This window comes from Neomonachus schauinslandi, chromosome 4 (assembly GCF_002201575.2).
Source record: "Neomonachus schauinslandi chromosome 4, ASM220157v2, whole genome shotgun sequence".
Classification (NCBI taxonomy): Eukaryota; Metazoa; Chordata; class Mammalia; order Carnivora; family Phocidae; genus Neomonachus; species Neomonachus schauinslandi.
This window is the reverse complement of record NC_058406.1, coordinates 15567563-15592123: the sequence shown is the minus strand read 5'-3', so window position 1 is coordinate 15592123 and position 24561 is coordinate 15567563. Positions and strand designations below refer to the sequence as shown.

Below are 24561 nucleotides of genomic sequence, written 5' to 3'. Positions count from 1 at the left end.
TGAGTTGAGGGGGTCGGGCCCCGGAGCTGAGCGGCTGGCAGTTCCCGGCTCAGAGGAGCAGGGCAGAGGGGCATCTGCTAGGCTGTGGGGAGCCCTGCTCTCACACCCCTGCCCCTGGCTGCCCAGGTCCGCGGCTCCCGCCTGTACATCTTCCAGGCCTCGCCAGCTGATGCAGGCGAGTACGTTTGCCGGGCCAGCAATGGGCTGGAGGCCTCCATCACAGTCACAGTAACCAGGACCCAGGGGGCCAACTTCGCCTACCGTGAGTGGGGCCACCAGGTTGGGCTGGGACAGAAGACAGGGATAGGCGGGGGGGGCTGTAGAAAAGTGGAGTAACCGGCGACCATCTTCTCTCCCAGCCCCAGCCGGCTCCCAGCCCATCCGCATCGAGTCCTCCTCCTCCCACGTGGCCGAAGGGCAGACCCTGGACCTGAACTGCGTGGTGCCCGGGCAGGCCCACGCCCAGGTCACGTGGTACAAGCGTGGGGGCAGCCTCCCTGCCCAGCACCAGGTACAGGCCTGGAAGATGGACAGACCAAGAAGGGGACGGGAGGAAGGCCCTGGGTGGTGGAGGTCAAGGAGGGGGGGACTGGAGGCTGGCTCCTCGGAGTCAGGGAAAGCATTAGACCCCATTGCACAGGTGTCCAGTACAATGGTTAGACCCCAGACTCGAAGACTGGCCGGCCTAGGTGTGAATGCTGCTTCTACCACTTATTAGCTTGTGACCTTGAGCAAGTTACTTAACCTCTCTGTGCCATATCTTCAGAGTCTGTAAAATGCTGTCTTACAGAATTGTCTTCAGGGTAAAGGGACTTAGTATATGTGCAAAGTGCTCAGAGCTCAGGCAGGTAGAAGTTGCTGAGCTGTTGTTCCCATAATACCATTATTAATATTACTGTGTTTTATACAGTTCAGGATGCTATCAATTGCGAGATGCATTATGATTTTTTGTACCTCTAAGGAAAAAAAGCTGCCACTTTTAATTGTAAAATTATTCACTGTAAGACGCATCTTGATTTCAGAGACATTAAAAAGTGTGTCTTAGAATCGATGGAAGGTGGTATTAGTGCTTGCCCAGTTCACCATGGCTCCTCCTGGCCACCTCCTACTCTTGGGACGAGTCTCTCCCTAAGCAGGACGGAGCTGATGGTCAGGCCCCAGGGGTCAGAGAGTGAGGCAGGCATGCAGGTTATGGGTACAGGGGTCCCGTGGGGGCCCCCTCTGAGCTCACCTCCATTCCGGCCAGACCCACGGCTCACTGCTGAGACTACACCAGGTGTCCCCAGTTGACTCGGGCGAGTATGTGTGCCGCGTGGTGGGTGGCTTGGTGCCCCTGGAGGCCTCTGTCCTGGTGACCATTGAGCCTGCAGGCTCTGTACCCGGTAAGCAGTCCTGGGGGTAGGGCAGGGCTAGGGGCCCAGCTGTGGGAGACACTGGCAGGATCCCATGAAACCAGTAGCCCTTATCTTCACTCACAGCACCCCCCCACACCTCCTAGCCAGGAATTGACCCTCTGCCCTCTGTCTCCAGCGCTGGGGGTCACCCCTCCTGTCCGGATCGAGTCATCCTCCTCCCACGTGGCTGAAGGGCAGACCCTGGATCTGAACTGCCTGGTTGCTGGGCAGACCCATGCCCAGGTCACGTGGTACAAACGTGGGGGCAGCCTCCCCGCTCGGCACCAGGTAGGAGGCAGGGAGCTAAGGGGGAACCTGAAGGACCCTGGTGACTATAGAGGAAAGTACATTCAGATACACCTGAATTCAGACACTGTCCTACCACTTGGCCTGCTGTGTGACTTTAGTCCGGTCATTTAACCTCCCTGATCCTCAGTGTCCTTCTCTGGCAGGTGGACTCACACTGCCTAACTCCCCTGCCCCAAAGCACATCAATGAATGTTGATCACACACTTCTTTTCATTGGACCCAGTCCCGACACTGGGGCAGGGAAATCGACTGGTCACCAGGTGGTCTTCCCAGGAAGAGCTCCTCTTGAGTCCAGTTGACTGGACCGGGCTGGGAGCAGGGCCAGGGAAGGGAGCAGGAGTCTGGCTGGGAGCCCCAGGGCCTGACTCTGAGCCTGACTTCCTCCTGCGCAGGTGCATGGCTCAAGGCTGCGCCTGCCCCAGGTGACTCCAGCCGACTCTGGGGAGTACGTGTGCCGCGTGGTGAGCAGCTCGGGCACCCAAGAAGCCTCTGTCCTCGTCACCATCCAGCAACACCTTGGCCCCTCCCACCGTGAGTATCTCAGGGGTCATACCAAACGGTGGGGGGCCGCTCGGGCCACTCCAACCTCAGCGACTCCCACACCCTGCCTCCTGTCTCGCCCTCCCAGCCCAGGGTGTGGTGTACCCCGTCCGCATCGAGTCGTCCTCGGCCTCTCTGGCCAATGGACGCGTCCTGGATCTCAACTGCCTGGTGGCCAGCCAAGCCCCCCACACCATCACCTGGTATAAGCGTGGAGGCAGCCTACCCAGCCGGCACCAGGTATGGAGGCATTGGGTGGGGATGCGAAAACTGGGCACACTGGCCCTGATGGCATCCAGGAGGCGCTGTCAACATCTTTGCCGTGCTCGTTAGTCATTCAGCAAACACTGAGCATTCTTACTCGATGGGCCCTGGACCGGTGCTAAGGATACGTAGATCCTACTGACGCTAGTTGGATCCCGTATTTTAACAGAACATTCTGATTTACTCACTCACTGAATGTCCCTGAGAATCTACCCCAGGCCAAGTCTGTGCCTGGCACTGAGGATTCCAAGTGGGACGAGGCAGGTGCCTGGCCTCAGGGAGCGCACAGGCTAGCAGACGAGGCAGACACGCCCTTTGAGAGCAGTGTAATAGGAGCCACAGCCGGGCACTGTGGAGTCACCAGGGATGGCCTTGGCAGGCTTTTGGCCCAGGTGACAGGTGAGAACAGTACAAAGGCTAGAGGCACGGTCCACCCCAGGCTGGAGCCTCAGGAAGGCTGCTGAGGGAGTTCTGAAGGACGCCCAGGTGGCGGCCAGCCCAGGCGAGGCAGCGAGGCTCCTGGATTCCGGGGCGGCAGCCCCCGAGATGCGGAGATGCTGCCCCCTCCCGCTGACACGTGCTCCCCCTCAGATCGTAGGCTCCCGACTCCGGATCCCCCAGGTGACACCAGCTGACTCGGGCGAATATGTGTGTCACGTCAGTAACGGTGGCCGCTCCCAGGAGACCTCACTCGTTGTTACCATCGAGGGCAGCGGCCCCTCCCACGGTGAGAGGGCACAGGGCAGGGGGTCCAGGCAAGTGAGTGCAGGGGGAGGCAGACCGGGCCCTGGCACCGTCACTGTTGGCTGACTCTGGCTGTGTGGCCCGTCCGTCTCTGTCTCAGTGCCCAGCATCTCCCCGCCCATCAGGATCGAGTCCTCGTCCCCCACCGTGGTCGAGGGGCAGACCTTGGATCTGAACTGTGTGGTCGCCGGGCAGTCCCAGGCCACCATCACGTGGTACAAGCGTGGGGGCAGCCTTCCTGCCCAACACCAGGTACAGAGTGGAGCCAGGCCAGCGAGGGCAGAATCCCTGCCCGCCGGGGCGGCATCGCAGGGACAGACCCCACGGGCAAAGAACCGGAAGTGAAGCCCTCGCTGGCAGTCCCGGGGCAGTCCTCCCTCCTGCCCTGGGTAGACGGAGAGTGGCCTCAGTGGGTCTGATGAGGGAGGCCTGGGAGGAGGCCTGAACCAGCTGGTGACTTCTGGGCCCCTCCCCCGCTCTCTCACTCCTTCCCCATCTGCTCCCAGGCCCATGGCTCCCGCCTGCGGCTGAACCACATGTCTGTGGCTGACTCGGGCGAGTACGTGTGCCGGGCCAACAACAACATCGATGCTCAGGAGGCCTCCATCGTGGTCTCAGTCTCCCCCAGTGCCGGCAGCCCCTCCGGTGAGTCTGACAAAGGCCCGGGAAGGGACCAGGAGACGCAGGTAACAGGGCTCCCTGGGGAGTCAGTCAGAGGTCTCACGTTCAGGTGGCGGTCCAGGCCAAGGGCTCTGCAGCAAGATGCCTGGGTTCCAGTCCTGCCTGCGCCACTAAGAGACTTGAGGGACTTCCTCTCCTCCCGCAGCTTCGTTTTCTCGTCAGCAGCGTGGGGATGCCGGTCATTCAAGCCCCCTGTTGGTGTCCGCTGTGGTGGCCACCCATCACACGTGGCAATAAGGACAAAGTTTAACATTCACATCATCACATTTCAAGAGCTCCACAGCCGCACACAGCTGCTGTCATGGGCAGTGCAGATGAGCGTTGCCATGATCACAGAAAGTTCATGAAATCTATGAGGATTTTTTTTTTTTAAGATTTTATTTATTTATTTGAGAGAGAGAGAGCAGGAGCAGAGGGGGGGAGGCAGAGGGAGAGGGAGAAGCAGACTCCCCACCGAGCAGGGGGCCCGATGTACAGCTCGATCCCAGGACCCTGGGATCATGACCTGAGCCGAAGGCAGACACTGAGCCACCCGGGCGCCCCAGTGACTTCTATGAAGATTAAACGAGTTCATACACGTACGGTGCTTCCAACGGTACCTGGCATGCTTAGTAGGCGTTAACGGTCATTATTACCTCGGGTGACAGGGGTTTCTACGGCTGAGGCTCCTACCAGCCCAGTCGTTCCTAAATCTGCTTCTGTGCCCACAGCCCCTGGCGGTGCTGGGCCCATCAGAATCGAGTCCTCCTCCTCCCACGTGGCCGAAGGGCAGACCGTGGACCTGAACTGCGTGGTCCCTGGACAAGCCCACGCCCAGGTCATGTGGCACAGGCGTGGGGGCAGCCTCCCCGCTCGGCACCAGGTATAGGAGTTGTGGGGCTGGATGCGGTGGGAGGGCTGCTGAATGTGGGGGCCCTGGCTAGGGGCCCCTCCCCCAAGATCTACTCACGAAGGAGGCCGGGAGTCCCTAGGGGCTCAGTGCCTGCCCGGGTCAGAGGTCAGACCTTGGCCCCAGCCCTCCAGGATTCTACCTGCTCCCTCACTCTGCTCCTGTTTCCCCATCCTGCCCCTGCTCAGGCCCACGGCTCCCGGCTGCGGCTGTACCAGGTGTCCCCGGCTGACTCGGGCGAGTATGTGTGCCACGTGGTGAGCGGCTCGGGTCCCCTGGAGGCCTCCGTCCTGGTCAACATCGAGGCGTCTGGCTCCAGCGCTGTTCCTGTCCCTGGTGAGGGTCCCTGTGATGGGGTTGGGAGGCTGGAGAAGGGACGTGGCCGGTGGGGAACCAGCAGGCAGAGGTCGGGAGCCAGGTCAGGTAGGATGTCTAGGGCCTGAGAACCGGACTTGGGAGTCCGGCCTGTGTGGGCTGGAGGCCCAGCTCCTTGGTCCACACTCTGAGTTGTTGCACAAGGGACTCCGTGCCTCACCTTCCTCATCCATAAAGTGGGGATAGCAGAACTCTTGCAACAATACGTGCCTTCCCTAAAGGCTGGAACTGCACCTCTGTGGGTGCGTGAGGGTGATCAGGGTTGGGGGGGGCCAATAAAAATCTTTCGTATTACCAGTGGTATATTAGAGAAAAACAGCCACATAGGAAACCCGCCATGCTTTCAGGGAAATCATTGTCTACGACGGGGCTAAGTATTTACGGGTTTTGTTAAGTGAATTAATTGACAGGAAAATATAAAGTAATTCGTATGTGGCTACAGCAGACACGATCATAGTTTGGGAATCGCTGAGAAATAAATGTGATCTAGCACTTACGAGGTGCTGGGCCCTGTTCGGTTTACACGTTTAACCCATTTCAGCTGCACAAGAACTGTTTGAGGTCGGTGTGACTGTTCTCCCCATTTTACAGATGGGAAACTGAGACGGAGAGGTGAAGTCACTCTCCGAAGGCCCTACAGCTAATAGATGGCAGAGCTGGGTTTTGAACCCAGGTAGTCTGGCCCCCGAGTCTGGGTTCTTAGGCACACATTGCTCAAGTTTGAGAAAAACAAGTGATCTATATGGAGGTGCCTGGCCCTGGGCCCGGCCACCGGTGGTGCTGGGAGCCCAAGAGGACATAGTGGGGCCATGGTGTGGGGCGTGCCATTTCTCCCAGGCCAGCCCAGCTGCCCAGGCTTCACAGGAAAGGGCAGTGGGGGGGGATCGAGGCCGTCTCTCCATATGTGATCTGGCCCCTGGTCTGAAAATGTGGGCGCCCAGGGGGTCGGGACTGAGGGCAGAGGGGTGGGAGCTCCAGCTCACTGACCTCTTCCTGTGCCTCAGCCCCAGGCGGAGCCCCGCCCATCCGCATTGAGACCTCCTCCTCCCATGTGGCCGAAGGGCAGACCCTGGACCTGAACTGCGTGGTCCCTGGACAGGCCCACGCCCAGGTCACGTGGCACAGGCGTGGGGGCAGCCTCCCCACCCGGCACCAGGTACGGGGGCTGGAGAAAGCTGGATGTGGGCACTCCCCTACCCCACCCCACCCCTGCCCAACAGTCCGGCCTCATTCTAGCCAGGAGGGAAGGTGGCTCCGATGTCCAGGGCTTCAGGAAAATTGCAGCAGGAGACCACTGGGAGTCGGGAGGTCAAGAAGAGGCTGGGTGCAGCAGAGCAACCCCCGGGCTCCCAGCACCTGGGTGCCATTAAAAAAAGGCACCTGTTACTCGGGACGCTAGACTTCTTTCTACCACAAGAATGTCATAAACATACTCCGCAGTGTCTAAGACCTCAGGGGGTCGCCCTGCACATGATGCAGACTTCACAGCTATACGTGACAGTCCTGGGGTGTATGTAGCAGAGGGCTTGGGCATCTGAAGGCCGTGGCTGCCAGCCCCCCAGCTCGCTGTCCCTGCCCTTGCCCTGCTGCCGGCCAGGTCCACGGACCCCTGCTAAGGCTGAATCAGGTGTCCCCGGCTGACTCTGGAGAGTATTTGTGCCAAGTGACCAGCAGCTCAGGCACCCTGGAGGCTTCTGTCCTCGTCACAGTTGAGGCCTCCAGCCCAGGCCCCATTCCTGGTGAGTGACGGGAGCAGTGGGTGATGCTGGGACACAGGCTCGGGGAATCCCTTCCTGGCCTTGCTCTTCCCTGCTTTGCCAGCAGGCTCTGGCTCTCTGCTCTGTGAAGGTCCTCCAGCCCCTCCCCGCAACCCCGGGGGACCAGTCCTGGGTCTGGGTGGCATGGGCCCCTGGCATCCTGTCACTGCCACCACCCTCAGTCCCTGCCTTCGTCCCCGGGAGTCCCACTCTTCTCACTCACCCCCCATGCCCCTAGCCCCCGGACTGGCGCAGCCCATCCGCATCGAGGCCTCCTCCTCCCACGTGGCCGAAGGACAGACCCTGGACTTGAACTGCGTGGTGCCCGGGCAGGCCCACGCCCAGGTCACGTGGTACAAGCGTGGGGGCAGCCTCCCCGCCCGGCACCAGGTACAGGGGCCTGATGGGGAGCGTTCCAGGGCAGGCCGGGTTCGACCTGCATTTGCTCTCTGCACCCCACAGCTCGTGTGAACCCTGGCCTCCTCTGGGACCCCAGGGGATAGTGTAGTTTTTGGAGCAGAGCTGCTCAGCGGGGGGAGTGAGAGACCTGGGTGTTCTGGCCCTTCTGCTGAGTTGTCCCCGAGGCAGCTTCCTCCTCTGTAAAGTGGGCCGGGTGAATATGTAGGAGCCAGTAAATGAAGATCCCTCATCCCTCCCAGCTGGAGCCCTGGGCTCCTGGGACTCAAGGGAGAACTCGGCCACTGGCACAGCGGGCTTGGGGACTCGCCCAGCCCCGGGTGCTTTGGCCTGATGGCTGTCCCCTCCTCGCTCCCACAGACCCACGGCTCCCGGCTACGGCTGCACCATGTCTCCCCTGCCGACTCCGGCGAGTATGTGTGCCGCGTGGCTGGCGGCTCCGGCCCCGAGCAGGAGGCTTCCTTCACAGTCACTGTCCCACCCAGTGCGGGGTCCTCCTACCGTGAGTGTGGCAGGTGCCACGGGCAGGGGGCGGAGGGCAGACCGTGGAGCTGAGGCAGGGGCGTCAAGCCAAGCTGGCCCTCCCGAGCCCAGCCCCCTGCTTGCCTCATCCCACAGGCCTCAGGAGCCCTGTCATCTCTATCGACCCGCCTGGCAGCACTGTGCAGCAGGGCCAAGATGCCAGCTTCAAGTGCCTCATCCATGACGGGGCAGCCCCCATCAGCCTCGAGTGGAGAACTCGGAGCCAAGAGCTGGAGGGTGAGCTGGCGGGGGCGGGGTGGGGGATCCTGGAAGCAGGGGTGGAGGTGTGATCACCGCTGTGGGTGGGGCAAAGGCCGAGGGGGCCCCTCCCCTCTGGGGCCTCACTGTCCCCCAACTGGATGGGGAGGGGGCTGAACCCGGGAGTCTCCAAGGCCTCTTCCATCTGCCACCTGGGACCCTGTGAGCTAGACACACCCAGGCTAGGGGGTCGGGGCCAGGGGGCCAAGCGGTGCCTACTGGCAACACAGCGGCATGAGGACAAGCTCACTGACCATACCCTGCCCGATGCCAACTCCCTAGACAATGTCCACATCAGCCCCAACGGCTCCATCATCACCATCGTGGGCACCCGGCCCAGCAACCACGGTGCTTACCGTTGCGTGGCCTCCAACGCCTATGGTGTGGCCCAGAGTGTCGTGAACCTCAGTGTGCACGGTGAGCAGCGTCAGCCCGTGCCTTCCTGTCTCCAGCCCTGATTCTGAGCTCACAACCTCCAACTTTCAATCCTGCCTCTGCCAACGCCTCCCTCTTGGGCATTCTCCCTCTCGGCTTCAGTTTCCACGTCAGTGCAGGATAGTGCCCGGTCCGGGCAGTTACTGAGACAGGGGCCGTGATGGTGCATGTGACGGGCAGAGCCCCGCATGCACATCAGCGATGTCGTTCCTCTGCGCAGGGCCCCCTACTGTGTCTGTGCTCCCCGAGGGCCCCGTGCGGGTGAAGGTGGGCAAGTCTGTCACCCTGGAGTGTGTCAGTGCTGGGGAGCCCCGCTCTTCGGCTCGCTGGACCCGGATTGGTGCCCCCACCAACGTGGAGCAGCGGATGTATGGGGTCGTGGACAGCCACACGGTGTTGCAGGTGAGGCAAGTCTTCCCCTGGGCAGAGGCTGGGGCCATTTCATCTCTGGGTCTGAGGCCCAGTCGGGGTCCATCATTGAGCAGATGCTCGGAGGAAAGAGTCGTGGATGGGCAGATAGGTGATGAATGGGTGGAGAGAGAAAGGGAGGCATGGGTAAGTAGTTGGTGGGTAGATTGGAAGATGGGCAGTAAGAAAAAAGGTAAAAGAAGGGAAGAAAGAATGGCTGGAAGGATGGATGGATGGATGGATGGGTGGGTAGGTGGGTAGATGGGTAAGTGGGTGGTTGGGTGGATGGGTAGGTAGATGGGTGGATGGGTAGGTGAGTAGGTGGCTGGATGGGTGGAAGGATGGGTAGACAGTTGGATGGATGGATGTGTGGTGAGTAGATGGGTGGGTTGATGGACAAGTGGATCAACAGACTAACGGCTGGATGTCTTGAATGTGAGTCCTCAAGCAGCCAAACAGGAGACCCGAAAGCAAAGGGAAGGGTGGAAGGGAGAGGGGAAAGCAAGCCAGACCTGGGGGTTAATGCCCAGGTGCCCATCCGTGCCCACTTACCCAGCATCCTTGCTTTCTTCCAGATCTCATCAGCTAAACCATCAGATGCAGGCACCTACGTATGCCTGGCTCAGAACACACTGGGCACAGCACAGAAGCGGGTGGAGGTGATTGTGGACACGGGTGCTGTGGCCCCAGGGGCCCCGCAGGCCCAAGTTGAAGAAGCCGAGCTGACCGTAGAGGCTGGACACACAGCCACCCTGCGCTGCTCAGCCACAGGTGTGGACGGGGGCTGGCACACAGGGCAGGCAGAGCAGTGCGGGCCTGGGGCCTGAATGGGAGACACGAGGTCCGAAGATGATAGCGCACCCAGGGAGGGGACTTTGTTGCTGGCACCACCCAGTGATGGCTGAGGTGCCCATGCAGTGATCCCCATGAAGGGACGAGATCACCCAGTCGCTGCCTCACCATCCTCATGCCCAGCTCATCCCTAGGGCAGCCCGGTGACCTCTGTGGTCTTTCACTCCACTCCACAGGCAGCCCCACGCCCACCATCCACTGGTCCAAGCTGCGCTCCCCACTGCCCTGGCAGCACCGGCTGGAAGGTGACACACTCATCATCCCCCGCATAGCCCAGCAGGACTCAGGCCAGTACATCTGCAATGCCACCAGCCCCGCCGGCCACGCTGAGGCCACCGTCGCCCTGCACGTGGAGAGTAAGACACTCGTCCGCCCTCCTTGAGCTACCCTCTGTGCCCTGCATGGAGCTCGGAGCCCCCAGCCGGGCTACACCCTGGACAGAACCCCAGGAGTGTCACGCAGAGGGCCCTGTGCCCCTCAGCCCCCCCAGAGCCGGCCCTAGTCTGAGACCCACCTCCCCTCCTGGGACCCTTGCTTCCCTCAGCCCCAGTCCTCTGCTTCACCGTTCAGCTTCCCTGGTCCTTTGGCAAAGCGCCTGGGTCGCACACCTGCTCCCACCCTGACCGCTGCTCTTCCATGCCCTGACCTCTGTGCCCCGCCCCCCCCCCCCCCCCCCCCCCCCCCCCCCCCCCGGGCCCCGAACCCGCCTCCGTGAGGGCAGGGGAGACAGTGCAGCTCCAGTGCCTGGCTCATGGGACACCCCCGCTCACCTTCCAGTGGAGCCGAGTGGGTGGCAGCCTCCCTGGGAGGGTGACCGCCAGGAACGAGATGCTGCGCTTTGAGCCCGCGGCCCCCGAGGACTCAGGCCGCTACCACTGCCAGGTCACCAACAAGGTGGGCTCAGCAGAGGCCTTCGCCCAGGTGCTTGTTCAAGGTGAGCAGCCCTGGCTCAGGCGGGGCAGAAGCGGCTCCTAGGAAAAGAACATCCCTTGCATGTCAGGATGGGCACTTTCTGGGTCCTGGGAGGGGGAGGCATCAGGGATCTCTTGCTCTCTTTCTCTGTCTCTCTCTCTCTCACACACACACAGAGAGAACCTCGTACATGTCCCCACAGGCCCCTCTGGCTCCGTCCCGGCCACTGCCATCCCAGCAGGATCCACGCCCATCGTTCAGGTCACACCTCAGCTGGAGACCAAGAGCATGGGGGCCAGTGTCGAGTTCCACTGTGCCGTGCCCACTGACCGGGGCACCCAGCTCCGTTGGATCAAGGAAGGGGGTCAGCTGCCTCCTGGCCACAGTGTGCAGGATGGGGTGCTCCGGTGAGTCAGGGGGCAGGCCAGGCTGAACTTGAGCACCCCAGCCCAAGGTGCACAGGGGAACTCTTAGGATGCCTGTCCTGTGGGGCTCAGTATGAAACCGTGTCCTTGGGCAAGTCACTTCCATTCTCTGAGCCTGAGTGTTCTCAGCTGTACGATGGGTTATATGAGACCACATGAGATTATCTAAAGCACGTGGAAGGCCTTCAGTAAACAGTGGCTCATATTTGTATTCTTTTTTTTTAAAAGATTTTATTTATTTATTTGTCAGAGAGAGAGAGAACACAAACAGGGAGAGGAGCAGGCAGAGGGAGAAGCAGGCTCCCCGCTGAGCAGGGAGCCCAATGCGGGGCTCGATCCCAGGACGCTGGGATCATGACCTGAGCTGAAGGCGGGCGCTTAACTGACTGAGCCACCCAGGCGTTCCTCATATTTGTATTCTTATCAGTAGCGTAGGGGAGAGGGAACGGGCTCTGAGGCTGGAAAGATACACATGACCCCGTTCTCAGCTCTGCTGTTCTGTAATGGTGTGTGATCTTGAGATCTGAATAAGGTCTTAACCTAAAATGGGTGTGGTGACATTGGTCTGCCTGCCTGCCCTACCTCACGCGGTTAGTGGGAGACCAGAAGCTTACATCATGTGCCAATCTCTGGTGGCTTTGAACTTCCACGCCATCGCAAAGCATTCTTGTCAGTTGTTTTTATTCACTGATGTCTTATTACTTTTTCTTTACAGAATCCAGAACTTGGACCAGAGCTGCCAAGGGACATATGTTTGCCAGGCCCATGGACCGTGGGGACAGGCCCAGGCCAGTGCCCAGCTGGTTGTCCAAGGTAGGATGGTGGCTTCAGGCCTCCTAAGAGCAGGAGACAGAGATGAGGGGCACAGGGACTGTGTTCCCCAGGAAGCCCCTTTCAATGCCTATGAATAAAGAGAATTACTTGATTGTATCTTGCTTGTGACCAGGGTAGCATAGGGGGGCTTGACAAATATTGCAGGGGACGGGGGAAGAAGGGAGATGGGTGGAGCGAGTGGGTGCTCAGACCAACCAGTGAAGAAGGACAGCAGATGCCCAAGTGAGCGAACCTACAACCAAGAGCAGACGAGTGCGCGTGTTCGTGAGCGAATGCATGAGAAAGCGCCTGGAGGCCAGGGGCTCCGGGGTTCACGTCCTTGGGCCAGGCCCACGGCAGGCTGGCCGGCCTCACTCTGCCTCTGCTTCCCTCCTCCCCAGCCCTGCCCTCGGTGCTCATCAACATCCGGACCTCTGTGCAGACCGTGGTGGTTGGCCACGCCGTGGAGTTCGAGTGCCTAGCCCTGGGTGACCCCAAGCCTCAGGTGACGTGGAGCAAAGTCGGGGGGCGCCTGAGGCCTGGCATCGTGCAGAGCGGAGGCATCGTCAGGATCGCCCACGTGGAGCTGACTGACGCAGGACAGTATCGCTGCACCGCGACCAACGCTGCGGGCACCACCCAGTCCCACGTGCTGCTGCTTGTACAAGGTGAAGGCCAGCAGGGAATTCCGCGGGGACAGGGGGCATCACCAGCAAAGCGGACACGCAGTCGTCACCCGCGAGAGCACCTGCTCTGATGACGGAGCCCCACGGCCCAGTCTGATGGCAGAGACGACCTAAACACAAAACAGACACGCGAGAGTGCAAAAGAGCAGGGAACGCAGGGCCGACACGCATCTGTGTCATCTTCAAAGGCAGCTCCTTTTCACCCCAACCCCCATGCCCTGCCCCCAGACTGAACGCTACATCCTGTCCTAGTCCCCCTTCGGGTCCCCAGGGGGCGGCACAACGTTCCGCTGGGGTGTGTTGAAGAGTCTCGGGCTGCGGGGTCCAACGGACCCGTCCCTGAGCCCCGACTGCCCAGTTCCACGTGTGCAACCAGCAGGGAGCCTCATCTGTGACCTGGGGACGCAGCGCCTCCCTTCGGGGGCTAGTGTGAGGATGGAACGAGTCAGGACACAGGCTGGGCTCTCAAATGGTGGCCGTCATTGGGTTGATGGCCCGTGTCTCCTTCCCCACTCCTAGCTTTGCCCCAGATCTCAACACCCCCAGAGGTCCGTGTACCTGCTGGTTCTGCAGCCGCCTTCCCCTGCATGGCCTCTGGCTACCCCACTCCTGACATCACCTGGAGCAAGGTAAGTGTCGGGCAGGGGCGCGGCGGGCATGCCTGAGGGGCAGGGACCGGGTCTTCACGGTCTCGGTGCCCCCAGGACCTGGCCCGGGCTCGGCACAGAGTACGTGCCCAGTGTTTAAGGGTGGGCCTGCGGCGAGATGGGAGGCAGGCCCTGCGGAGGTACGTGCAAGGCCCGGCTCCAGAGTGCGGGTGTGTTTGCAGCTGGATGGTAACCTGCCACCCGACAGCCGCCTGGAAAACAACATGCTGCTGCTGCCTTCCGTCCGACCTCAGGACGCAGGCACCTACGTCTGCACGGCCACTAACCGCCAGGGCAAGGTCAAAGCCTTTGCCCATCTGCAGGTGCCGGGTAAGACGACACCTTCCAGACTCCGGACTCGGCAGTGCCCTGCCCGCTGCCGGAGGGGCATGGTTTCTAGCTGTGTTCTCTGCCCGCAGAGCGGGTGGTGCCCTACTTCACGCAGACCCCCCACTCCTTCCTGCCACTGCCCACCATCAAAGACGCCTACAGGAAGTTCGAGATCAAGATCACCTTCCGACCCGACTCAGCCGATGGTGAGCAGGAGATGGGCTGCCATGGGGTGGGGATCTCCTAGAGTAAGCACCACCACTCTCAGAGCCATCATGGTCCCCGGTCCTACCCACCTCCCTCAGCTCCCTGTCCCGGGACCCCAGGCCTGCCATCTGGGCCCTCTCTCGTGCCTCCTCCTGTCTCTATGCCCCACTCAGCAGTACCTCCCACCTCTGATGGGTGCACGCGCACCCAGCCTCCTGTCCCAGCTTTCTGTTCATTCTGTCCTCCTCCTTCCCTCCTTTGTCTCCATCTCTCAGACTTCCCTCCTCTCTTTCTCTCTCTCTCTCTCTCTCTTCCCTCCATCTCCTACGGCTCTCTGACTTTCCCTGTCCAGGCCTCCTTCTCTACTCCGGTGAGTCTCTGCCCCCCTGTCCTCCTGCAGGTAGACCCTCCAGTGTGAGTGAAGCAAATTCCGTGTCTTGAGGGGCTCTGAGCCAGCCCTGTGCAGGGCATCCAGAGAAAGCGAGAAGGCCCTGGCTGTGCCAAGCATGCAGAGGGAGGGGTGGGAGCTGGAGAGTGAAGGCTCCCCGGCTGCGGTCACTCACTCCCGGGGCTGGGCGGACAGGGAGCCCGTGGCTGGTGGGAGGCCCTGACACGGCTGTGCTCCCCGCCCCCCCATCCCAGGGATGCTGCTGTATAACGGCCAGAAGCGGATCCCGGGGAGCCCCACCAACCTGGCCAACAGGCAGCCCGACTTCATCTCCTTCGGCCTCGTGGGGGGAAGGCCCGAGTTCCGGTGAGACCCTTGCCCTCCCCGTTTACAAGGGAAGGGGGCTGGGGAACCGGACTGCGGGGCTTCGGTCAGGCACACACCACCCTGGACTGAGTTGAATGAAGGAGGAAGGAGGAGGTGCGGCCGTTACCCTCGGTGACTGCCTGATCTACTGGAGTGGGCACGGTGTGTCGGCCAGGTGCAGGAGGAAGCCGCCTAGACTTGCACAAAACTGCGGCAGAGATGCTCAGTGATGCTGAGCGCGTCTTTACCGGGTGGGACTCCTGCAGACTGGGATTCGTTCGTTCATTCGCTCAGAAACTATTTGCTGGACCCCTACTCTGTGCCAGGCACTGATACAGAGAGATCAAGTTCTGGCCTTGGGGGAATAGATATTCTGGTTGCGGAAGAGCAGCCATAGAGGTGGAAAACAACAAGGTGATCTCCAGGGCCACGGAGCCAAGGGCTGTTAGCACCCTGGGGTCTGCTCTGGATAAGCTCTAGGGATGGGGGCGGTGGGCAGGGGAAGAGAGGATCTGAGGAAGGGGCAGGGTTGGGGCGAGCTGGGGGTGGGTGATAGGGTTGGGGGGACAAGGCAGGGACAGGAACTAGATCAGAACTGCAGGAAATGGTGACATCACCCCTTCCCAGGCTAGGCCCCCTGCCAGGCCCTTCTGACCAGCCCTGTATGCTCTCCCCCGCCCTGGTCCCATCCCGGGGAGCAGGTTTGACGCAGGCTCGGGCATGGCCACCATCCGCCACCCCACACCGCTGGCGCTGGGCCAGTTCCACACCGTGACCCTGCTGCGCAGCCTTACCCAGGGCTCCCTGATCGTGGGCAGCCTGGCCCCGGTCAACGGGACCTCTCAGGTGAGGCCCCACCGGTGCCCCCATTTCCAGCCCCCTCCCCACCTCTGCCCAGCCCCTGTCCACCATCCCCGGCTTCTCCACTCCCCAGGGCAAGTTCCAGGGCCTGGACCTAAATGAGGAGCTCTACCTGGGCGGCTACCCCGACTACGGTGCCATCTCCAAGGCGGGGCTGAGCAGCGGCTTCGTAGGTGAGCCCCAGCCCTGCCGCCGTGCCTGGCCGAGCCTCCGCTGGCTGGCTGGCTGGCTGGCTGGCTGGCTGGCTGGCTGGCTGGCTGGCTGGCGGAGCCCATGGGAGCCTGGGAGAGCGCTGCGGGGTGCGGGCTGGGGCTGGGCAGGCCTCCCGGCACCGCCCCCCTTCTCATCGTGGCCACCCTCCGCCCAGGCTGTGTCCGGGAGCTGCGCATCCAGGGCGAGGAGATCGTCTTCCACGACCTCAACCTTACCGCGCATGGCATCTCCCACTGCCCCACCTGTCGGGACCGGCCGTGCCAGGTAACCCCACACCGAACGTGCCACCTCACTGCCCCTGGCCACTGCCCTCCGCCGGGGCAGCCCCCGTGGGAAGTGGGGGAGAGCCAGGGGGTTCTCCGCCTGACTTCTGGGGGCGGCTTCACAGAATGGGGGCCAATGTCAGGATTCAGAGAGCAGCAGCTACGTGTGCATCTGCCCGGCTGGCTTCACCGGGAGCCGCTGTGAGCACTCCCAGGCCCTGCACTGCCACCCAGGTGTGTGACCCACCCTTCCGATCGCTGCCACCCCCGGGTGCTTGCCTCTGCCCATAGCTGCCCCTCCATATCCACCCATCGCACAGCTGACCATAGTACTTAACCACACTCTCACCCAAGGACTCGCCACTCCTCCCAGAGACTGACTTCCATCCCTGCCACCCTAACACCCACTCTGCTCCCCAAGTTCTCACCCCCGTCATTGGTGCCCAGCTACTCATCTTAGCCCCATCGCTGCTGCCAGGCAACCGCCCCCACAGCCTCTCACCACCCCAGGTTCTTACCACCTTCCCATCTCTCACCAAGGCACTCAGCCCATGACCTGCCTCCCAGGTACCCAGCACCCCACACTGTTACCCCATCACTCCTGCACCCCCCTCCCATGCTGTCCCCCGCCCAGCCTCCTTGGTGCCCCCCACCCCGCCGTCATCCATTCCTCCTGCCCAGTCTCCTGATGCAGTCCTCCCAGGCTGGCCAAGGCCCCCGGGTGCAGTAGGTAAGCCTGTAGCGTCAGGACCCCACCCTCTCCCGGGCCACCTTATTGTCCTTCTTGCTGGCCCCTCTGTCCCCCAGAGGCCTGTGGGCCAGACGCCACCTGTGTGAACCGTCCTGATGGCCGAGGCTACACCTGTCGCTGCCACCTGGGCCGCTCAGGGGTGAGGTGTGAGGAAGGTGAGTGGAGCCGGACCTGAGTCCCCGGGGAGCCCGGGAGGCATGGGGGAAGCTGGGCAGGGACACTCTGAGGCCACAAAGGGCCCCGTGGATGGTAACATGAGTCCAGAGCCAGAGGGCCTCAGAGTCACCTGGCTAAGCCTCTGCCCAGCCTGAATCTCTCCCATGAGGGTCTGTGAAGCACCCCCCCCACCCCGGAGACGCTTCCAGCCTGGTCTGCGGTGCCCGAGGGCAGGCGCTCCTGTGGTTGGCAGCTCCTAACCAGCTGGTCTGGAGCCCCGGGGTCTGGGGCGGGCCGGGCAGGGACGCCGGTGCCCCCACTGCCCCTGGCTGAGCTGTGGTGCCGCAGGTGTGACGGTGACCACCCCCTCCATGTCGGGCACCGGCTCGTACCTGGCACTGCCCGCCCTCACCAACACACACCACGAGCTGCGCCTGGACGTTGAGTTCAAGCCCCTGGCGCCCGACGGCATCCTGGTGTTCAGCGGGGGGAAGAGCAGGCCTGTGGAGGACTTCGTGTCCCTGGCGATGGTCGGCGGCCACCTGGAGTTCCGCTACGAGTTAGGGTCAGGTGAGCACCAGACGCTGGAGGCAGGTGGGCTCTAGGTGCCAAGCTCTGCGCCCCCCTCGGCTCCCCAAGGCCCAAGGAGGGTTGGAGGAATAACTTCCAAAGTCAGACCGACTGAAGTCCCCTGTTCGCTCACGTTCTTTCGCTCCACTTGTGACTTTAAGCAAGTCCCCTAGGCCTCTGTCGGGTTCCTCCTGGACCACCCTATCCGCTCAAGTGCCCGTTGGGGGGGGGCCCTCCGCGCACCATCTCCGTCTGGCATTCCCCCCCCGCCCCAGGGCTGGCCGTGCTGCGGAGCCCCGAGCCCCTGGCCCTGGGCCACTGGCACCGAGCGTCTGCCGAGCGTCTGAACAAGGACGGCAGCTTGCGCGTGAACAGCAGAGCCCCGGTGCTGCGCTCCTCACCGGGCAAGAGCCAGGGCCTCAACCTGCACACCGTCCTCTACCTCGGGGGCGTGGAGCCCTCCGTGCGGCTGCCCCCCGCCGCCAACGTTAGCGCCCACTTCCGTGGCTGCATGGGCGAGGTGAGGAGCAGGGGAGAGGAGGGGAGGGTGCAAGCCGGCCCCTCCGCCCGCAGCGAGCCCAGACTGCTTCCCGTCGAGCCTCCGTTCCCTCTTCTGCGAAACGGGGGTAGTGACACCTCCTTCGAGGAGTGACCGCGCTGCCGGACGTCCCTGGCTCGCAGGAGCCATTCAGCTTAGGTTCCTCCCTCGCCGGCGCGAGAGTCCCTTCCGCTTAGGTTCCCAGCTCCCCTCCGCCGGGCCACTCGGCCTCTGGCCCCGGCCTGCTCAGAACCCCCTCAGCGTCCCTGTGCCCACAGGTGTCGGTGAATGGGAAGCGGCTGGACCTCACCTACAGCTTCCTGGGCAGCCGGGGCGTCGGGCAGTGCTACACCAGCTCCCCGTGCGAGCGCCAGCCCTGCCGGCACGGCAGCACCTGCATGCCAGCCGGCGAGTACGAGTTCCAGTGTCTGTGCGCGGCTGGCTTCAAGGGTGAGCCAGGCTGCCCGGCCCCGGCGGGGAGGGCGTGGGGTGCTGGGTGGCCGCCGCGGCCCCCGCCCGCTCACAGCGCCCTGGCCCGCAGGAGACCTCTGTGAGCACGAGGAGAGCCCCTGCCAGCTCCGTGAGCCCTGTCTGCACGGGGGCACCTGCCAGGGCACCCGCTGCCTCTGTCCCCCCGGCTTCTCTGGCCCCCGCTGCCAACAAGGTAACTGTCCTGGCTCCTCCCCACCTCCCGCTCGGGGCCCTGGGGGGCGGCGCACGGGACCCGCCGTGTCTCTGCCCGCCGACCGCACCTGCCTCTCCTCATAGGCCCTGGACAAGGCACGGCGGAATCTGAGTGGCATCTGGAAGGCAGCGGGGGCAACGGTACGTACTTCCTGTGGCCAGAGAGGCTCGTCTCCTCCTCGGCTTCCCGTCGCAGCCCCTCTCCCAGGGAGCCCACACTCTCAGTTCCGGCCTGTGAGCAAGACAAGGCCACGTGAGAGGCTCACTGGGCTCAGAGGGACAGAATAAAGAAGAGCCCAGCAACACAGAGCTGGCTCCTGCCCTGTACTTAGGGGCTAGCTGAGCTGGCTAGGCGGCCCCAGCGTGCGTCCTTGAGCCACTCTGACCTCAGTTTCCTCCTCTACATTCACACATCCTGTCAACAAACCTTTGCGTGCCCGTCCTCGCCCTGGAGGCAGGAAATGTAAGATGAACAAGACAAGACCTTCCTTCTCAAGGATTCCACAGTCTATTTAAAAGCAATGATCGTTTCTTAAAAATCAGTGTTTATTGAACATTCGCAAATGCTGGGCCAACTGCTTTGTAGATACCCATCTTCTTATCTCCCACTAATGTGATAGGAGAGGTAGTGGCACAGTGGCTAAGAACACGGGCTCTGGATTCAAATCCTAGCCCTGCCATCTACTAGCTGTGTTCCCTCGGGTGAGTCACATACCCTTCTGTGCCTCAGTTTCCTTATGTGTAAAATGAAGAGAAGTGACATCCTTCCACGAGGGTTGGATAAAAGTTTGTGTCAGGGTACAATTATTCAATGTACTTAAAATGCCTAGAACAATGTCTAGTCGACAGTGGGTACAGAACGTTAGCTTTTGTTAACATCATATCTAAACCATAGGATTATTGTAAGGATCCCTTTAAATGAAAGCATGCTTTCCTGTGACGCTCCCCGCACGTTGTTTGGCACATAGCAGGTGCTTGGGAAGCGTTCGCTGTTCGCATCATTGGGCGGAGGGTGGCCAAGCGTTCCCTACCCTTGTAGGCCCAGAGGGACCAGCACTGGCCTGTTGGCTGGGTCCAAGCAGGTAGGGCTGGGGATGCTAAAACCACACACAGTATGGACGTTGGGGCCTAAAGGTCCGGGTTGCCATGCTGGCTTCCGGCTTTCTGGGCAGGTCACTCACACCCTGCCCCCAGCCTGTCTTCACCTCTGTAGGATAGAGGGAACACAAAGGTTCTGAACCTTGTATGTGCCATGGACCTAGGTGACCAGCTCTCCCAGTTTGCTCAGGACTGAGGGGTTTCTCGGGATGTGAACTTCAGGAACTAAAACCAGGACAGGACTCAGCAAATAGGGATGATTGGTCACCCTATCTGGACCCTACTGACTACGTAAAATAAAACACATAGGATTTCAGAGGAAACCAATTGTACTGAAATAAGTTTCTCAAAATATTTAGAATTTTCTGATTTGTAACATATGAGCTTCTGTAGGAACACAATACATAACGAGATCGACTGGTGGCCCTAAGAGCTACCACAATTTCAGGAAGCCCTGAAGTGTCTGTAACCACTGTCACGTGATAAGGAAACGTGTTAGTGCCCCACTATGGCTCCTTGGCTTTGCTGCCCACATGCACAGCGGAAGGAACTGCTACATTTCAGTGAGGAATGAGTGAAGGTCGAGCTAGTGTCTGCCCGTCCAAGTTCACAGACCCCTGACTTGTGTCCATAGCCCCCTGGGGTCTCTGGAGACTGCAGAGGAACACACGTTGGGGTGGAAGTGGGGGTCCAGGAGCCCGTGCGGTGGCTGCTCCGTGCAGACGAGCAGGGGCCTCACCATCCCCCCGCGTCATCCCGCAGATGCCCCTGGGCAGTACGGAGCCTATTTCCACGATGACGGCTTCCTCGCCCTCCCTGGCCGCATCTTCTCCAGGAGGTGAGGCGGGTGTTGGGGGAGCTGGTGGGGCCAGCCAGGGGAACAGGAATCTGCACCTTCTTCCCCCTCACCCACCTCCTCCACTCCCAGCCTGCCCGAGGTGCCGGAGACCATCGAGCTGGAGGTTCGGACCCGCACGGCCAGCGGCCTCCTGCTCTGGCAGGGCGTGGTGAGTGTGGGCGGCCAGCCGGGTCTCAGGGTCCCCAGCCCCCTGGTGGCCAGGGCCGTGAGAGGGAGGAGGGCCGAGGCCACAGCAGCAGGGGCCTCGGCTCTCCAGACCAGGAACCCCAGCAACCCCGCGCTTCCCTGGCAGGACGTGGGAGAGGCCGGCCGTGGCAAGGACTTCATCAGTCTCGGGCTTCAGGACGGGCACCTTGTCTTCAGGTGGGTCCGGGCACCTGGCCCTTCCTCCCCCTCCCTGGCCGCCCGCACCACTTCAGTTGGCTCCCCCTCTGCTCGGTGCCACGGCTCCTCCCACGAGAAGCTGCAGGCCCCCAGCTCACACTGTCTTGGGCCTATGTGACTGCAGCTACCAGCTGGGCAGTGGGGAGGCCCGCCTTGTCTCTGAGGACCCCATCGATGATGGCGAGTGGCATCGGGTGACCGCGCTGCGGTAAGAGAGCCCGCCCAGGCCCTGGGGCGAGGGGCTCAGAGTTCTGGGGTGGGACAGGACGCCGCCCCCCACGTGCAGCAAGACAGGCTTTGAGCTCTGGGAGACAGAACTTGAAGCCAGGGTGGATGAAGAGCCCACCAGCCTGAACACAGACTTCCAAGGCGGGACATAACGCCATGGGGGTGCGTGGGGGGAGACAAGCACCCGAGGGGACGGGTGACAGCTGGGGGAGGTGCTAGGAAGCTGTGTTTGTGGGGCCAGATCTCATCCAGTGGGGGGAAGGAAAGAGCTCCAAGCAGGGGCAGGACTTCCTGTCTGGCATCTCTGTGCAAAGGGAGGGGGTACTCTTGGAACTGGTGGTGAGGGGCCCACCCCCATTCCACCAACAGAGAGGGCCGGAGAGGCTCCATCCAGGTGGACGGTGAGGAGCTGGTCAGCGGCCAGTCCCCAGGCCCTAACGTGGCAGTCAACAGCAAGGGCAGCATCTACATTGGTAAGTCCCGGGCTCGGGCCTCAGTGCAGGCCTCGGGCACCCTCCTCGGGGCCAAGGGAGGGCATGGGGCCCCTGCAGAGCTAGGGCATGCCGCCTTCCTCAGCCCCTGGGCTCCGGGAGCTGACAGGCCCTGTCCTCTCCCCCCGCCCCCCACCGCGTCCCCGCAGGCGGAGCTCCGGACGTGACCACACTGACCGGGGGCCGGTTCTCCTCGGGCATCACAGGCTGTATCAAGAACCTGGTGCTGCACTCGGCCCGGCCTGGCGCCCCGCCCCCGCAGCCGCAGGACCTGCAGCACCGCGCCCAGGCCGGGGCCAACACCCGCCCCTGCTCCTCGTAGGCAGCCACCTGCCCCAGACGGACTCCCAGGCGGCATCCCAGCCCCACGACGTCGAGTATATTATTATTAATATTATTATGATGAATATTTTGTAAGAAACTGAGGCAATGCCACGCTTTGCTGCTACTGCCCTGGGCTGGACTGGAGGGTGGGCGTGCCAGCCCCCCTACACAAACACACCTGGGCAAAGCCGCAGGCTGGTAGGTAGGGCAGGTTGGATGAGAGCCGGTGCCTCAGAGGGCCGCCAGGACTTGCGGTCAGACACGGTGGCTGAGTGGGCTCCGAACTGTCACCACCGCTCGAGAGCCCCTCCCCCCACAGAGCTGGGCTGTCCAGTCCTCGGGCCCCTCAGTCCCACAGGAGCCGACCGCAGCCCACAGCCTGGTGCCTCCCCAGCTCCCTTTGCCAGGCAGCTCGCCCCTGGGCAGGCCAGCCCGCCACCGCCAGCCCGTGTCCCAGCCCCTTCCACCTCTGCCTAGCCAGCCGGGCCCCCTGCCCCTGGCAGCCTCCCCCTCCCACCGAGCCCTCCTGGCCCGCATCCCGCCACCCCCGCCCCCCACCCCCCAACACCTGGCCCAGGGCCCCTGCCCTCAGGGGCGGCAAGGGAAACTCCACCCCAACTCTTCCCAGGAGCTGCTACAGGCAGAGCCCAGCACTGAGAGGGTCTCCCCGCCCCCACCAGGCCATATCCCCCTCCCCCCACTGATCTGGAAGTGAAGGCCCAGGGGACATGGGGAGAGGAGGGCACTGGTGGTTGAAAAGAGTTAGTGCCTTGGGTGGGAGATGCCAGGACTCACGCCTGGGAGGGACAGGAAGGGGACATGACAGCCCTGCCCCATCTGTGCGGAGCCCGAGGGCCCATGTGGGGGCATGTGCCCTCCCCACCAGCAGCCCGCAGATGTGGGGTCAGGACGCCTGGCCTCCGTGTCCTAGAAGGGACCCTCCTGTGGTCTTTGTCTTGATCTTTCTTAATAAACGGTGCTATCCCTGCCACAGCTATTTCCTGCGCCTCTGGCTGGGGCTTGACTCGGTGGAACCCGAGGGGGTGCTGGGGGGCGGGCAAAGCTGGGCAGGTGAGCGCCGGGGGTGAAGCAAGGCAGCTGCAGGGGAGCGAGGCCCCTGCTCCCCGCCCTTCCCGGATCCAGCAGAGTGCCCGCAACCTCTCGATTAGCCTCGAGGCAGGAGAGGAGCAGACTGAGTCTGCGGGTTTGGTGACGTGCCCAAGGTCAGGTGGCCCTCCTGGGGGTGGGGTGGAACGTGAAGTCTGTCTGACCCCAGAGCCCACTCTCCTGTTTCTGAAGCCACAGCCTCTAGGGCTGTCCTCCCCGACCCTGCAAGGCCGGCCCACTGGCCTGCAGCCCCCCAGGAGCCACCCGGCCCGGACACAGGTAACAGGCGGTGCAGCCGGGGCAGAGGCCGTGGGCACCAGCCCGCCAGGCCAGCCAGCGGGACGAGCAGTAGCCCCAGAGGAGGCCCACGAGGAGGCCCGTGGACGCTAGGACCGGCGAGGAGACCAGCGCCACGCCTCGGAGCCGGGGGCCTGCCGAAAGAAAGGGAAAGCCCGCTCAGGCCCCAGCCTGGGCCTGCTGCCCTGTGCCTGTCACATGGGGAGGGACAAGTGTGACCTTGGTGGGAGGAGTGGGAGCGGATGGAAAGCAAGAGCCATCTACCTCCTGGAGGAGCTGCTGTACCCTGCTGTTCCGGGGCCCGGCCTGCGAGGGGGGTGCTCTGGGCGGCCTTCTGGAGAGTTCCTGCAGACCTGAGAGCCGGGGGGAGCGTCAGGGGCTTGGACGTAGGGCCATCCGTTACTCCCCGCCTGGCTGGGCACCAGAGAGGGACCTGCAGCGGGAAATAATAGAGGAACACACAGAACTTTCCAGGGCTTGACTTGGGCTCCTTGAAGTTTCCCCAAACCTGTCTGAGTTTGTTACTATTAGTATTTCCATTTCACACATGAGGGAAGTGAGGCCCAGAGAGGTTAAGTCGCTTGCCCAGGTCACAAAGCAGGAAGTGCTAGGGGAGGACTTGAGCTCATGCAGCCCAGCTCCAGTGCCCAGGGTTTATAAATGGAGCTACTTCTCAAGAAGGGGGATGTGGGGCGCCTGGGTGGCTCAGTTGGTTAAGCGACTGCCTTCGGCTCAGGTCATGATCCTGGAGTCCCTGGATCGAGTCCCACATCGGGCTCCCTGCTCGGCAGGGAGTCTGCTTCTCCCTCTGACCCTCCCCCCTCTCATGTGCTCTCTCTCTCTCTCATTCTCTCTGGCTCAAATAAATAAATAAAATCTTTAAAAAAAAAAAAAAACTTTAATAATCTAAATATCCAAGAATTAGAAAATATTTGAATATATTATATACATACTAAATTTCCATGTTAAAATTTTATCTATCTAACTGTGGGGATATGCAAGTTACTATCAAGACTAGTATTTAGGGTGTGAAAAATAACAATATTTAGATATGTATACTGTTGGATCCTCTTAGCTAGTATTTTGGTGAGAATTTTTGCATCCATGTTCATCAGGGA

General features: G+C 61.9%; 2 protein-coding genes across 2 annotated transcripts in view; one reads left to right on the top strand and one right to left on the bottom strand.

The window, feature by feature from the left end:
• HSPG2 (heparan sulfate proteoglycan 2) overlaps positions 1-23028 on the top strand; it is a 98732-nt gene extending 75704 nt beyond the window's left edge. Inside the window, exons 54-97 of the mRNA XM_044913818.1 lie at positions 127-262; positions 360-511; positions 1247-1382; positions 1531-1682; positions 2096-2234; positions 2332-2483; positions 3099-3234; positions 3352-3503; positions 3758-3896; positions 4643-4794; positions 5010-5157; positions 6201-6352; positions 6794-6935; positions 7192-7343; positions 7731-7872; positions 7989-8129; positions 8433-8567; positions 8806-8987; positions 9569-9764; positions 10022-10202; positions 10520-10779; positions 10960-11164; positions 11898-11995; positions 12397-12663; positions 13201-13310; positions 13511-13658; positions 13748-13864; positions 14508-14619; positions 15321-15465; positions 15554-15653; positions 15848-15957; positions 16082-16190; positions 16764-16862; positions 17212-17433; positions 17709-17953; positions 18250-18421; positions 18513-18635; positions 18740-18796; positions 20516-20591; positions 20682-20760; positions 20905-20975; positions 21121-21204; positions 21594-21697; positions 21865-23028. Coding sequence (XP_044769753.1) covers positions 127-262; positions 360-511; positions 1247-1382; positions 1531-1682; positions 2096-2234; positions 2332-2483; positions 3099-3234; positions 3352-3503; positions 3758-3896; positions 4643-4794; positions 5010-5157; positions 6201-6352; positions 6794-6935; positions 7192-7343; positions 7731-7872; positions 7989-8129; positions 8433-8567; positions 8806-8987; positions 9569-9764; positions 10022-10202; positions 10520-10779; positions 10960-11164; positions 11898-11995; positions 12397-12663; positions 13201-13310; positions 13511-13658; positions 13748-13864; positions 14508-14619; positions 15321-15465; positions 15554-15653; positions 15848-15957; positions 16082-16190; positions 16764-16862; positions 17212-17433; positions 17709-17953; positions 18250-18421; positions 18513-18635; positions 18740-18796; positions 20516-20591; positions 20682-20760; positions 20905-20975; positions 21121-21204; positions 21594-21697; positions 21865-22037 — 6303 coding nt within the window. The 3' untranslated portion in view covers positions 22038-23028. The remainder of the gene's footprint in view (positions 1-126; positions 263-359; positions 512-1246; positions 1383-1530; positions 1683-2095; positions 2235-2331; positions 2484-3098; positions 3235-3351; positions 3504-3757; positions 3897-4642; positions 4795-5009; positions 5158-6200; positions 6353-6793; positions 6936-7191; positions 7344-7730; positions 7873-7988; positions 8130-8432; positions 8568-8805; positions 8988-9568; positions 9765-10021; positions 10203-10519; positions 10780-10959; positions 11165-11897; positions 11996-12396; positions 12664-13200; positions 13311-13510; positions 13659-13747; positions 13865-14507; positions 14620-15320; positions 15466-15553; positions 15654-15847; positions 15958-16081; positions 16191-16763; positions 16863-17211; positions 17434-17708; positions 17954-18249; positions 18422-18512; positions 18636-18739; positions 18797-20515; positions 20592-20681; positions 20761-20904; positions 20976-21120; positions 21205-21593; positions 21698-21864) is intronic.
• Positions 23029-23347: 319 nt separating this feature from the next.
• The window catches only part of LDLRAD2 (low density lipoprotein receptor class A domain containing 2), a 13084-nt gene continuing 11870 nt past the window's right edge, over positions 23348-24561 (bottom strand). Inside the window, 3 exon segments of the mRNA XM_021684387.1 lie at positions 23348-23577; positions 23729-23843; positions 23845-23876. Coding sequence (XP_021540062.1) covers positions 23348-23577; positions 23729-23843; positions 23845-23876 — 377 coding nt within the window.